Source organism: Megascapheus bottae, chromosome 28, assembly GCF_031878675.1.
Source record: "Megascapheus bottae isolate mThoBot1 chromosome 28, mThoBot2.hap1, whole genome shotgun sequence".
Lineage (NCBI taxonomy): Eukaryota > Metazoa > Chordata > Mammalia > Rodentia > Geomyidae > Megascapheus > Megascapheus bottae.
In genome coordinates, this window is record NC_143536.1 from 815067 (window position 1) to 828930 (window position 13864).

The 13864-nt window shown below is 56.0% G+C and overlaps 1 protein-coding gene across 2 annotated transcripts in view; it reads right to left on the minus strand.

The window, feature by feature from the left end:
• The window catches only part of Adgrd1 (adhesion G protein-coupled receptor D1), an 80332-nt gene extending 66976 nt beyond the window's left edge, over window positions 1–13356 (minus strand). Inside the window, exons 1-5 of one of the 2 annotated variants that reach the window (XM_090320668.1) lie at window positions 13123–13356; window positions 13003–13039; window positions 5493–5576; window positions 3869–3964; window positions 2149–2271 (exon numbers count right to left, since the gene is read on the minus strand). In XM_090320668.1, the coding sequence (XP_090176794.1) occupies window positions 2149–2271; window positions 3869–3964; window positions 5493–5576; window positions 13003–13039; window positions 13123–13185 (403 nt within the window). In that variant the 5' untranslated portion in view covers window positions 13186–13356. The remainder of the gene's footprint in view (window positions 1–2148; window positions 2272–3868; window positions 3965–5492; window positions 5577–13002; window positions 13040–13122) is intronic. The other variant, XM_090320667.1, reaches the window with a different exon arrangement.
• Between the last annotated feature and the right edge of the window lie 508 nt (window positions 13357–13864).

Here is a 13864-nt window from a genome sequence, read left to right on the forward strand (position 1 = left end):
CCACACAGGACCAGGAGTCACCACTCAAGGGAGGAGCCCCAGGGACTGAGCCCTCCACACAGGACCAGGAGTCACCACTCAAGAGAGGAGACAGAGGGGGCTGAGCCCTCCACACAGGACCAGGAGTCACCACTCCAGAGAGGAGCCCCAGGGGCTGAGCCCTCCACACAGGACCAGGAGTCACCACTCAAGAGAGGAGCCCCAGGGGCTGAGCCCTCCACACAGGACCAGGAATCACCACTCAAGAGAGGAGCCCCAGGGGCTGAGCCCTCCACACAGGCCCAGGAGTCACCACTCAAGAGAGGAGCCCCAGGGGCTGAGCCCTCCACACAGGACCAGGAGTCACCACTCAAGGGAGGAGCCCCAGGGACTGAGCCCTCCACACAGGACCAGGAGTCACCACTCCAGAGAGGAGCCCCAGGGGCTGAGCCCTCCACACAGGACCAGGAGTCACCACTCAAGAGAGGAGCCCCAGGGACTGAGCCCTCCACACAGGCCCAGGAGTCACCACTCAAGAGAGGAGCCCCAGGGACTGAGCCCTCCACACAGGACCAGGAGTCACCACTCAAGAGAGGAGCCCCAGGGGCTGAGCCCTCCACACAGGACCAGGAGTCACCACTCAAGGGAGGAGCCCCAGGGACTGAGCCCTCCACACAGGACCAGGAGTCACCACTCCAGAGAGGAGACAGAGGGGGCTGAGCCCTCCACACAGGACCAGGAGTCACCACTCAAGAGAGGAGCCCGAGGGGGCTGAGCCCTTCCAGACACAGTGGAGCCCCATGTCAGAAAGAACTGCGAGTGTCCAGGGACCTCAAAATGGAAGCACTGAAGCGTTTCCCACTTTTCGATTTTTGTGGCAGCTAATTTAAGATGTTAACTCCAAGGCTCCCAAGACAAACACGAGCTTGGCCAGAATCCACTCCCAAGCCCTCACCACCTTGGGATACAGGAGCATTTGTCCGGAAGCTTTGAGCTCCCAGACCCATGCTTCCCTCAGACCCCGCCGCAGGCTCCCTCTGGATCCATCATTGAGGAAAGCACCAGCCACAAACTCCCAGGACCTGGGAAAGAGAACCTGAGCCACGGAGACCCCGTTCCCCAGAGCAGCTGCTTCCGTGGAGGCTAGAGGAAGCCATGTGAAAAGGTTCCACCTCCCAGAGCTGAGGCTCTCCTGTGGCCAGGCTGCTGCCCCGAGCCCAGGTTGTTTCGAATCTCCAGAAGCCTGGTGTGTCCCCAGGGCTTCTTGTACTGGGAAGGAGCTCAAGACCTGTTTGCCGCATGCCCAACCCAGGTGCTGATCTCAAAGCTGCTCCACACGGGCCTGGCAAATCTGAAATGCAGCCTCCCACATTTGTCTGCTCTCCTTGGAAGTCTCTTCCCAGAACCAGACACAATAAACCTGCCATCTGGGACCGACTGATACCCAAGAAGCCTAAGAACCTTAAGCAGGGCTGTATGGAACATTTCCACCAACAAACATTTTCATTTTGTCTAAAGGAAGAAAACTTGTAAGCTCCAGCTGGTGGTAATGGCAGAGGAGACCAAGTCCCAGGAAGGTTCACCCTGCCCAGGTGTGCTACGTGTGCAGCCAGACCCCAGGAGCATGGGTCGCTGCCCAGGAGGAGGGAGGCAACGAGTGGGCCTCTGCTTTCCTTTTCCCACTTGAGCGCTTTGTCCATGGTCTCTCTCTAACCACTGGCTCTGCCCGTGGTGGGGACAGATACAGCTGTCCTCTGTGGCCAGAGTACAGCCGGCACGAGGGTTAACAGGCACACCCTGCAGACCGGTCATCAACATGCCAGAGCCAGAAATAACGCTGCAGCAGCTGCACCATCAATTTGCTTCCCACAAATGCCACAGCGAGGTGGCTTCTTGAAGGAGGGTCCCCGCCTCCTTGATGAGATGAGATATTTCAGTCCCACAGCTCTGTACCACAATGCTTTACAACCTTCTTCTCCAGGACAGCACCCTGGTCAGAGTTCAAGCTGCTGTGTCGCCTCTTTCCCTCCCTCCCTCCCTCCATCTAACTGATAGTTGACGTTTTCCTGCTGTAATTCATGGGGGCTCTATGTTCATCTCTGCCACTGGCTAGAGGAGCAGCCATTACCAGACCCTAAATGCATGGGAGTAGAGGCCGCAGGCACTTACCCTCAGGGCCGCACTGAGCTGGGTTGCTGATGCAGGATGTCTTGTACCTGCCGTAGTACAGGAGCGTGACCCCCTTCTCCTCCTTGAGGTAAATGCCCTTGTTGACCTTGCCTTCCACCATATCTGGGTGAGGGAGAGACAGCAGTGTGTGTTAGCAGCCCTGTGAGACACAAGTCAGGTTCACAGACTCCTTGTCTTCATAATCACACATTCGTAATACCACGCACTGTTAGAAAATTATAGCCTTCGTTAATATTTAACTATTAGCAATCATAAGTAATGTATAAGCTTAGGTGTTAGGTGGTAAATTATTAGAATGTCCTATTGACGTCTTGTTAGTGTGTCATACGTGTTACAGTGGAATGATACAGAACTGTCCTTTGGCCCGTGGTTGAGCCCACCGTGGGAAAAGGAATGGCAGCACCCACCACCCTAACCGTGCCATGCGCTACCAGGACCCTCCCCAGCCCTCCTTTGGGATTTCCTTTAGCAGGTTAGACATAAGGCCTGGCAAGCCCCCCATTCTCCTGAGCTCTGTCCGGGGTGTTCTAATTCCACTTGGCCGCAGGAGCCTGTGTTTAGACCCGGGAAGACACCACAGCTTTATGGGATAGCCCCGGGAAGGCCTGCCCACGGCAGGACCCCCAGCCAGAAGTCCTCTCCAAAGCCCTGCTCAGCCAGACATATTGTTTTGTCTGGTTTCCAAGTCTGGTGTGTCTGATGGTGAGATGGAGTGAGGGGAGGGGTTCCCAGAGGGGACGAGGTAAGCCTGTGGAACCCATAATGGTGGCCGCATCTATTGTTGGTGGAGGTCAGCTTGCTCCTCTGGGGAGGGGAAGGCTTTGCTCCCATGGCCTCGGGCACAGCGGACGCCCAGGAGCGGCTAGGCCTCCAGACCCAACGCCACCACCCAGGTCAGCTTTGTAACTGGATAACCACTGGGGACCTCCATCGGTCCTTAGGTGGTTGAAACTATTACTTAACTTACCCTGTTCCTTGCCAGGGAGATCTATAGCTTATACGGCACTGAATGGTTAACTGGCAGTTACATAACTGAGTCACGCCGTACAAACCCCTAAGTGAGACCATTTGCTTGGCGAAATTAATGATGGGAGCCAGACACTCCACCGTGGAAGGAACAGCAGAAGAAAATGCATTTACGTGGTCAGAACTGGCCTCCTATGCCCACCAAACAAATGCCACCAAATGAATGTCCCTTCTGCTTGCGCTGCGTGGAGAGCGCAGGGCCCTGTGGGGTCTGGTGTCATTAAAGAAGACAGTAATTGAATCACGACTGTGGGACATGTCGCACAGCATATGATGAGTTTTTAAATCCAGCTGCAAAGGAAATGCAGATGTAAATGTTTGGCAAAGACCGCGTTTTGGATGAGGCATTTTGAATTGACTTTGATTTTCCTTGAGAAGGGCTTCCTCTCCCCTCTTTCTTTGTTCAGAAAAGATCTCATCTTTGGTGGGTTTGCTCTGGGGATCTGCCGGGACATGGCGAGCACCTGCCCCTCAGAGAAGCCTGACCATCCACGACGCCTCCCCCACTGAGCCCAGACACTTCTTCTTTGCACCCTGGCTCTGTCTGCTTCTACTATGCTGCCCCTCCTCTGCCAGCCAAGGGAGCAGCGTCCTACAGGACTGGACCGAATGAGCCCTGGCGTTGGCTGGAAATCCCCACGTGACAACACAGAAGCAAACGTATGGTGCTCACCTACTGTTGCAGAGAAATTGGAGTAGGCAGAGTCATTGGTAGAAACAAAGGTAGAATTGTGGGAAGGGAGCACAGTGAGGTTGTGGGCTCGTAACGCTGGGTGAGACAACAAAAGAGAGAGCACAGCACGTGAGTGAGACAACGGTAAACACGGGAAACAAATGGAAGCAGCATATCTCTCAACACGGCCCGCCTTGGAGAGAACTCCTTCACCCCGAGCTCCCTCCACCCCTCGGCGCGGGCCAGCCAGCTGCAGCGCACTGTCGATTCCCAAGGTGGGAACAGTGGCTGCCAGTCCTGCCCGCAGCTCCCAGGTGAAGGTTCCACAGCGACTCCACGCCCACACAGACACGAGGTTGAGAGATACGACATTGAACTTGGCCACTTGTGAAGTGGCTACCACAAAAGGACTCGTGATTATGATTTGGTGAGAACTGATGAGACACAAACCCCACATGGAAGGACTGTGTGACATGGTGACAAGTGGGTGACAAGTGGGAGATAGGGTGCAGCCGCAGGCAGCGGCACAGAGCTGGCATGGCTCCCGGCCACCGTCGTCCCCGGCAGGGGGCTCCTTTCCCCTCCCTTGAGGACCTGTCACTGACTGAAGCATGGCTCTGTCCTCAGAGGAGGCTGCTCAGCTCTCCACTTCCAGGACCCCAGACCAGCACTGGTCTGTTGGAGCCTGACCAGAGTCGGTGCATCGTGCACAGTGTCAGCCCCTTAGCTGCTGTATTTCTGCCATCTGGTGACTTAATGAAAAATAAAAGCAAAAGTGCTCAGAGCGCCAAGAGCTCCTGGCTGGCTCCACTGGGTGGAGAGATGCTTGGATAGGTTTATTCAGGCTCTGTTTGAAGTAACTCCTGTAATGTTTTAGTTGCTGGATCCTGAGCAGTCAGCTGTGGGATTTTGACAATGCATTTCCACTTGACAGGCCTCTTGCCCCCAAGAACTTGAAAACAAAGACCCAGGGAGAAAAAAATGAGGCTTGATAAGGGCAAGTGGCCTCCTTACTCTGAACTGGCCACATCAGAAACTTGCAGTATGTTTCCCACCCCGCCGAAGCAGGAATTCAGAGAAAATATCTGCCTATAAGGCTGTACGTGGTGGCCAACCATGCATGAGGAGGGCAGGCCAGCAAGCCACACTGAAGATAGCTCCCCACGCCCTTCCCAGAAGGCCCTCCGCCAGCAACAGGGCCACCAGAGCCCTGACACTGGGGCTTCCACACTCCAGAAGTGTAAGGAGGCTTCGGGGGATCCCCTTTACACCACAGCCATCGGGAGGTGACAGCGTGCTGGGGAGGGCACAGTAATCAGACACCTGTGGTTCTTATAAGTGCATTACTCAGGATGGCGCCATGGCTCAAGTGGTAGAGTGCTTGCCTAGCAAGCGTGAGGTCTTGAGTTCAAACTCCATATGTGCGTATGTATGAGTACACACGCACACACATACACACACACACTGCACAGGAACCAGAATAGAAAAGCAATAGATAAATTGTTCAAAACTTCTATTTAAAAGAGGATTCTTGGGCAGAGGCGTGGTTCAAATAGTTCTCCCAATCCCCTGGTGCCAGAGCCCCCAGCCCCCGGCCTGCGGCATTCCCGGCGCCCAGCTCTACCTCCAGTGGTGTCCTGAAGTTCATGGATCCCGTCCACATCTTCCAGCGGCCAGTAATGGGAAGCAGAGGCCAAGACCGCAAAGCCTGCAGGGGAAAGGAGGAAGCTGTCAAGTCACTGCTGGGGCGCAGGCAGCGGGACAGAGCTGTGAGCTGGTCCCTCAATCGACTGGGGAGGTAAATGAGCCCCACCAAGAAACAGTGTCTCCGTCCCTGGACAGAGAAAGGAGCGGTGAAAAACGATCCTGGGGGGTGTGCACACCTTCGTGCTGGGCCAGGCGTTGTTGGAAGTTTGGGAAAGACTTTCTCGTTTGCACTATGACGGGCTGTCTGTAAAGATCAGCTATAAAATCCTTGCTCCAATTGTGAGGCAAGGTAGGTGGGACATTTCTGAGGTCCTGCCCTGCCCCCCCCCCGTGCCCCTCCAGACTGAGAAGGGCGGTTTCAGATTCTGTAAGGACCTCCGTCACGGCATGTACTCTGTGCAGACACTGCTTGATGCTCACATCCTGGTTTCTAGTCTCACGTTGTGTGGACAAATGAAGTCACTGATCTGCTGCCTTGCAGACTGTCTCAGATCTGTGTGTCTACGTGGCATCAGACCTCCATCCCAGCCTCCTGATCAGCTGGGATCGCAGGCATGAGCCATTGGCACATGGCTGGAAACTTAGCTTGGTGATAAAGATGGTGTCTTGAGCAAGAGAAGAAATTTACCCAGCAAAGGCTGGTGGGGCCATTAGCTGTTTATGGGGGGAAAAGGAGCTCACTTCACACTTTATGCCACCTGGATAGAAATGTAAGTGTAATAATATTAAACATAAAAGCTTTCTAAGTTGCTAAGTTTGACTGCATTGTTTTAATTTTTGTTCAGAAACAAGGTCACATATATGAACCTGCAGAGTGTTTCTAGTACATGTCTAGATTCCTTCTTGAATGTTAAAACTTTCAGGCGGGGGTGTAGCAGCTACCTGGCATTCAGGAGAGAGGTCTTAGCACTGCTCTCCTGCACCAATGCAAACGAATCTCCTGCTGCTAAAACACTCCTTCCCGTTTTGTTCTTTCTACATTACAACCCCTTAACGTGCAAAAATCCAAAATGTGAGCCAACAGGAGGCAGAGCCCTAGCCTTGAGAAAGCCTAAGGTCAGTGCCCAGGCTCTGAGTTCAAGCCCCAGAAATAGAAAAAAAAAATACTACTACTAATAGATAAAATACAAACAAATTGTGAGCCAAGTACCAAGTGTCCTCCTTCTGGAGGAAGAGTAAAGGTGAGACTCTGCCCGTGGCCAGCGCCTACGCTCACCAGGACCACTCTCAGGCTGGGCAGCCCGGTCGGACGTCCGAGGGCCATGGCCCCCAGAGGCAGGACGCCAAGGCACTCACTCCCATCCTCTACCTGGTTTCCATCTGAAACCTACGCTGCTCACTGGAAAATCTTCATTGATTTATTCATCTCGGGGGAAAACAATCACACTGTACAGAAATAGAGGCCCGATCCAATGAACGCCAGAGAACCACACACACCAGGAACAGAGGCCGGATCCACTGAACACCTCAGACCCACGCACACCAGATCCACTGAACACCTTAGACCACACACACCAGGAACAGAGGCTGGATCCACTGAACACCTCAGACCCACGCACACCAGATCCACTGAACACCTTAGACCACACACACCAGGAACAGAGGCTGGATCCACTGAACACCTCAGACCCACGCACACCAGATCCACTGAACACCTCAGACCCACGCACACCAGATCCACTGAACACAGACCCACGCACACCAGATCCACTGAACACCTCAGACCCACGCACACCAGATCCACTGAACACCTCAGACCCACGCACACCAGATCCACTGAACACCTCAGACCACACACCAGGAACAGAGGCTGGATCCACTGAACATCTCAGACCCACGCACACCAGATCCACTGAACACCTCAGACCCACGCACACCAGATCCACTGAACACAGACCCACGCACACCAGATCCACTGAACACCTCAGACCCACGCACACCAGATCCACTGAACACCTCAGACCACACACCAGGAACAGAGGCTGGATCCACTGAACACCTCAGACCCACGTACACCAGATCCACTGAACACCTCAGACCCACGCACACCAGATCCACTGAACACCTTAGACCACACACACCAAGAACAGAGGCCAGATCCACTGAACACCTCAGACCCACGCACACCAGATCCACTGAACACCTCAGACCACACACACCAGGAACAGAGGCCGGATCCACTGAACACCTCAGACCCACGCACACCAGATCCACTGAACACCTTAGACCACACACACCAGGAACAGAGGCTGGATCCACTGAACACCTCAGACCCACGCACACCAGATCCACTGAACACCTTAGACCACACACACCAGGAACAGAGGCTGGATCCACTGAACACCTCAGACCCACGCACACCAGATCCACTGAACACCTTAGACCACACACACCAGGAACAGAGGCTGGATCCACTGAACACCTCAGACCCACGCACACCAGATCCACTGAACACCTTAGACCACACACACCAGGAACAGAGGCTGGATCCACTGAACACCTCAGACCCACGCACACCAGATCCACTGAACACCTCAGACCCACGCACACCAGATCCACTGAACACAGACCCACGCACACCAGATCCACTGAACACCTCAGACCCACGCACACCAGATCCACTGAACACCTCAGACCCACGCACACCAGATCCACTGAACACCTCAGACCACACACCAGGAACAGAGGCTGGATCCACTGAACATCTCAGACCCACGCACACCAGATCCACTGAACACCTCAGACCCACGCACACCAGATCCACTGAACACAGACCCACGCACACCAGATCCACTGAACACCTCAGACCCACGCACACCAGATCCACTGAACACCTCAGACCACACACCAGGAACAGAGGCTGGATCCACTGAACACCTCAGACCCACGTACACCAGATCCACTGAACACCTCAGACCACACACACCAGATCCACTGAACACCTTAGACCACACACACCAGGAACAGAGGCTGGATCCACTGAACACCTCAGACCCACGCACACCAGATCCACTGAACACCTCAGACCCACGCACACCAGATCCACTGAACACCTCAGACCCACGCACACCAGATCCACTGAACACCTCAGACCCACGCACACCAGATCCACTGAACACCTCAGACCCACGCACACCAGATCCACTGAACACCTCAGACCCACGCACACCAGATCCACTGAACACCTCAGACCACACACACCAGGAACAGAGGCCGGATCCACTGAACACCTCAGACCCACGCACACCAGATCCACTGAACACCTCAGACCCACGCACACCAGATCCACTGAACACCTTAGACCACACACACCAAGAACAGAGGCCAGATCCACTGAACACCTCAGACCCACGCACACCAGATCCACTGAACACCTCAGACCACACACACCAGGAACAGAGGCCGGATCCACTGAACACCTCAGACCCACGCACACCAGATCCACTGAACACCTCAGACCCATGCACACCAGATCCACTGAACACCTCAGACCACACACACCAGATCCACTGAACACCTCAGACCCACGCACGCCAGATCCACTGAACACCTCAGACCACATACACCAGGAACAGAGGCCGGATCCACTGAAGGCCACCGAACACTGCCCGTGCTGCCTTACAGCAGCCCTGCAGGTCACCTGCTCAGACCCACCAGCTCTTTCCTTTGGAGAAGTTAAGAATCCCAATGTTCAAAGTTAAAATTACCCCGATTTAGTGCTGCCAATTTTTTAAATTAAAATCAGATGGCGCTAACCTGGTAGCCTGGCTCAGTCCACAGGGCTAGTGTAGACCAAGGCTTCAGAGAAACCAGGACAGGCAGAGACAAGCCAGGGCCGTCTCCCCATCGTGAAGGACGAGACTAGATCTAGGCAGCCACGCAGCTCCCATGGCAGACTTGCCGACGACAAGGTGTCTTCTTAGACATCGTGGCACATCTGGCAGTCACATTGCCATTTGGGAACAGTTCAGGAAAGCAGGAGGAAGTAGAGAAAGGTCGGGAGAGAGGAGAGGGAGGGGAGAGGGAAGGGAGGGAAGGACGGGTAAGAGAAAACAGAGAAAAGGGGAAGATAGAGGTAGGGGAAGATTTCCAGCCATTGCTGTCCCAAGGGTAAATCAATCATTTGGAGTTAATTTATGTTCACGTGTAACATTCCATCAGTTTAGGTCGACTGGGGGAAGACAAGAATGGATGATGACAATAGTTCCTGATACTCCTAATTCTTCCTCTGCCCCCGCCTTTAGTCGTCTCCATCCTCCCTTCCTGTGATTAACCTGGCTCCTGCCTCCCTCAGGGGTTCCTGCAGGTGGCCTGGACGGCAGTCGGTCCTCATGGGCAAGGCCCATCTCTGCCTGCTGGGCTCCCTCTACCGCTGCCTCCAGCCCTGAAGCTCATTTCCCCGCAGGCCTCTGTGGGTCCCACTGCCCGGAAAGCTGTTCCTTGCATTTTGTGTAGCTGCCTCTTTCTAATCCCCGTCCGGGCTCCCTCATCATGCACTTCTCCAGCCCCCCCCCGCCCTGTCCCCACCATCTGCTCCTGGTTCCTGTGTCAGCTCCCTCCCAATGGCCACCTCCACCGCTATTTTGTGCCTGGGTCTGGTGTCTGGCTCCTGAGTCACTTATGCTATGTAAAGGATCCCCTCTCTTCTCTGTGTTTCAAGTGTGTGTCTGTCTGTCTGTGTCTGTGTGGAACTCAAATTTCTGTATTTGAAATGTCCCAAGGCCCTAAGATTAGTCATTAAAAACATACTCTAGTGAGCACTGGTGGCTCACATCTGTAATCCTGGCTTCTCAGGAGGCTGAGATCTGAGGATCACTGTTCAAAGCCAACCCCTGCAGACAAATCTGTGAGATTCTGTCTCCAATTAACCACCAAATAGCCAGAGATGGAGTGTGTTTCAAATGGTAGAGCGGCAGCCTTGAGCAAAAACAAAACAAGTGGACTCAAAGCCAGCCTGGACACAAAAGTCCGTGAGGCCAGAAGTGGTGTGGCAGCTTAGTGGTAGAGAGCTACCCTTGAGCTGAAGAGCTCAGGGACAGTGCTCCGGCCCAGAGTTCACGTTCCATAACCGACAAAATCAAGTGGAAACATAGGCTCCTGATTCAAGCTCCCGTACAAGCACAAAAATTAATGAAGAAAACGGAACTCCACAGGTAGAGTGGATGATGAAATGCAGGAATGAGTAAAAGACTAATTAATCATGAGCATGGAGTACACAGAATTATAACTAGAGTCTGTGTCCCTCAGCAAACCATTATCTGATCGTTCCCGGGTGTCTGACAGGACGAGGGTTACTTTTTGAAAGGTGATCGTGAGCGTAGTCTTCTCCCTGAGAGGTGAGCGCTGAAGTCTGCGTGCATTACAGCACTCACCACCCTGTAATTACCTGTTGTGGGCTCTCCAGCCCTAGAGAGGGAGGTGGGTCACCGGCTGCCCAGCCTCTGGGCTCCAGCTGGGCTCAGAGCCCCAGCCCCCGGGGAAGAAGGGTCTGAGTGGTCACATGGCTGCTATTTTCCTCAAGTTCCTGTTCCTCATTATGAGCATTATCTATAAAAGGACTTGTCTGTAAACCTTTGCAAATGGCCTGCAATCTCCTAGCTAGCACCATTTATGGGTCAGAATTAACCAACAGGCACAAGCTCCTAGGTTGGCCTGGGAAGCCAGGACCAGGAATCAAGTGTCTGGGCTGGGGCAGACACCCCTGCCCTGCTGGTTCCATTCTCCCAGCGCTCCTGGCTTCCCTGTGAAGTGAGGATGGGGCCCTCGTCCCTCTCAACCACACTGAACCCACCGGGTGGTGGCCTGCAGAGCACAAATCGTTGTGCTTTGAGGTCACTTACAGAGCTCAACCTTCCTGCCTGTGATGGAGCCCAGCACCCAGCCGCTCCAGCGCCCGGTAGACAGAGGAGCAGGCGTGGACGCCCAGAGTGTCCCAGGTGGGACTCCCGCCGTGCTGCCGGCCCAGGCTTCCCAGCCAGACACGGCCTCGCCCGCATCCCCTCTGCCACGCCGACGGAAGGCCAGGGACTGCCGCACACCGCCTGTGCAGAGGCCACGCCGCGGCCACCCTGGGCCACCGTGAATGGCATATCCTGCTGGGCCTTTTCACCAGAGCTGAGGTGTGGTTTGCTGGCGTTCAGCCAGGACACACTCTGCAGCCACCTGCTCGCTCTGCCCTGCACCGCCACCCCGCCCTGCCCGGCCCGCCCCTCCACCCCCACCGTGAAGGCCACACAGTGCAGCCCTGCAAGGGTGCCCTGCACGGCTGTGGAGATGGACCCTGTGTCCAGTGCCTGCCCTTGAAGTTGGGGTGATCTCAGGGCCTTCCTAATGGTTCTGTCCATGGACCCCTGTTCCACAGACAGTCCTCCCATCTCCCATGGCTGGTCAGTGGGTAGTGTCACCTCATCACTGCATGCCCGTCCTTAGCGTGGTGACAGTGTGTTTACCCGGCCCCAGGGCCACCCCATCCTCTGCCCTTCCACTTGGGGCGGAGGCTGGGGGACAGGTGGACCCATGGCTTCCACACTCCTGTACAGAGGATTTAAGGCAAGAGGGCCTTGAAGACGTAGGTGAGGAAATCGACCACCTAGACAGGTCGCCCTGGGGGGGGCTGAAGTGTGCCCACGTAATGTGTCTTCGTGGTCGGAAGAAGGGCCCCGGAGACCAGGCCACGGCCCTGGGGCTGAATCTCAAGCCTCCGTCATCAGGTCCCCTGGCAGCAGGCGGGCCGCCCATGGCTGCCAGGACCTCCCTGAGTCAGACACTTGGCTCCCCAGCTGGCCATGACGCCCAGCAAAGGGTCAGCGCTAGAAGAGCTGGGAGCCCAGGCCCAGAACAGCCAACCTGCCCGCAGACCCCTCACCCCTTCCCATCCCGCCCTGGCAGCCCGGCCGGGCCGCACACGGGTACGCGCTACCCGGGCACCTCAGCCCCCACAGCAGTCATCACTCAGGAGGCCGGCGCCTGAGGACGGCAGTGTGAAGCCCAGGGCAGGGAAGCCCCCGGCTCTCACCTCCAGTCAACCACCAACAAGCCAGGAGAGAGCGGCGGCTGACGTGGCAAAAAAGCTGAAGGACAGTGCCCAGGCCCTGAGTTCAAGTCCAGTACCTTCATGCACACGTGCACACACACACACAAGGCGAGGTTTCTCCATAGCCAAGCACACACTGGCAGAGGGCCAGCCCCTGCCAGGACCGCCAGGTGGGCGGCAGGCGGCACAGAGGGGCACGTGAGGACCTCAGCTCTAGTGGGCCCAGGTGAGGGGCAAGAGGCCCATTTCCTTAACCACGAGGCGGCCTCCGCCGGCCACGTCTACCGCAGTGTGCTGACATGGGCCACACAGCCCGGCTAGCAGAGTCGACGGGGGAAGCCCACCCTCGGGACCCCAGACAGCCGGCGCCCGTCGGCCAGGAGGCCTCTCTTACCTGGGTGGTCCTGTGTCCTGCGTGGGACTGCACACACCTGCAAGGGAAAGCCACACTGTGGGACCCAGAGAGCCCCACGGATGTCCGTGTGGACAGCACTACAGCCTCGGGGGACAGTACCTGAAAACCACAGACACAGAGCAGCAGCCAGGCACGCCGGCTGCCCAGGGAGGGCAGCTTCATGGCTTCCAGAGGGCGAGCAGGTGGGGAATGGGACTCCTGGCCGGGATGCCTGCTCTCTACTTGCCGCCTCTCTGGGACAGGGACATTTCACAGGCTCCGGAACTTGAAAGTCAGTTCCCTGAAGTTTATGGAGCAGGCGCGCTCTCGCGGTTCTCTCCCTCCCTCTCTCTCTCTCTCTCTCTCTCTCTCTCTCTCTCTCTCTCTCTCTCTCTCTCTCCCTCTCCCTCTCCCTCTCCCTCTCCCTCTCCCTCTCCCTCTCTCTCTCCTTCTCTCCCTCCTTTCTCCCTCCCTCCCTCTCTCTCCACCCAACAGGCAGTGGAATGTGGGGAGCCAGGCCGGCTCTGGACTGAGAAGGCACCCACAAAGCTGCACACTGCCCCCCACCCGCCTGCCCCGGGAGGGACCGCGGTCAGGGCTGTCCAGGGACAGGAGGGAAGCGGGAAGCTGAGCCGGTGGCTCCCCACTGTCCAGCCGGCTGCCCCTCTGCCTGTGCCTCGGCTCTGGGTGGGGAGGGAGTGATGTCAGCTCCACCAAACTCTGTCCTCCTCTTTATTTATATCCGGTCCCTGCTGGGTTCCTGGGTCCTAACTCCAGCCCGTTAGAATAAGTACAGCCCTTCCCATGGCCAGACGGGTGTAGAGATGGGACGGGGGCTGGGGCTGTGTTCAGGCAGTGGGGG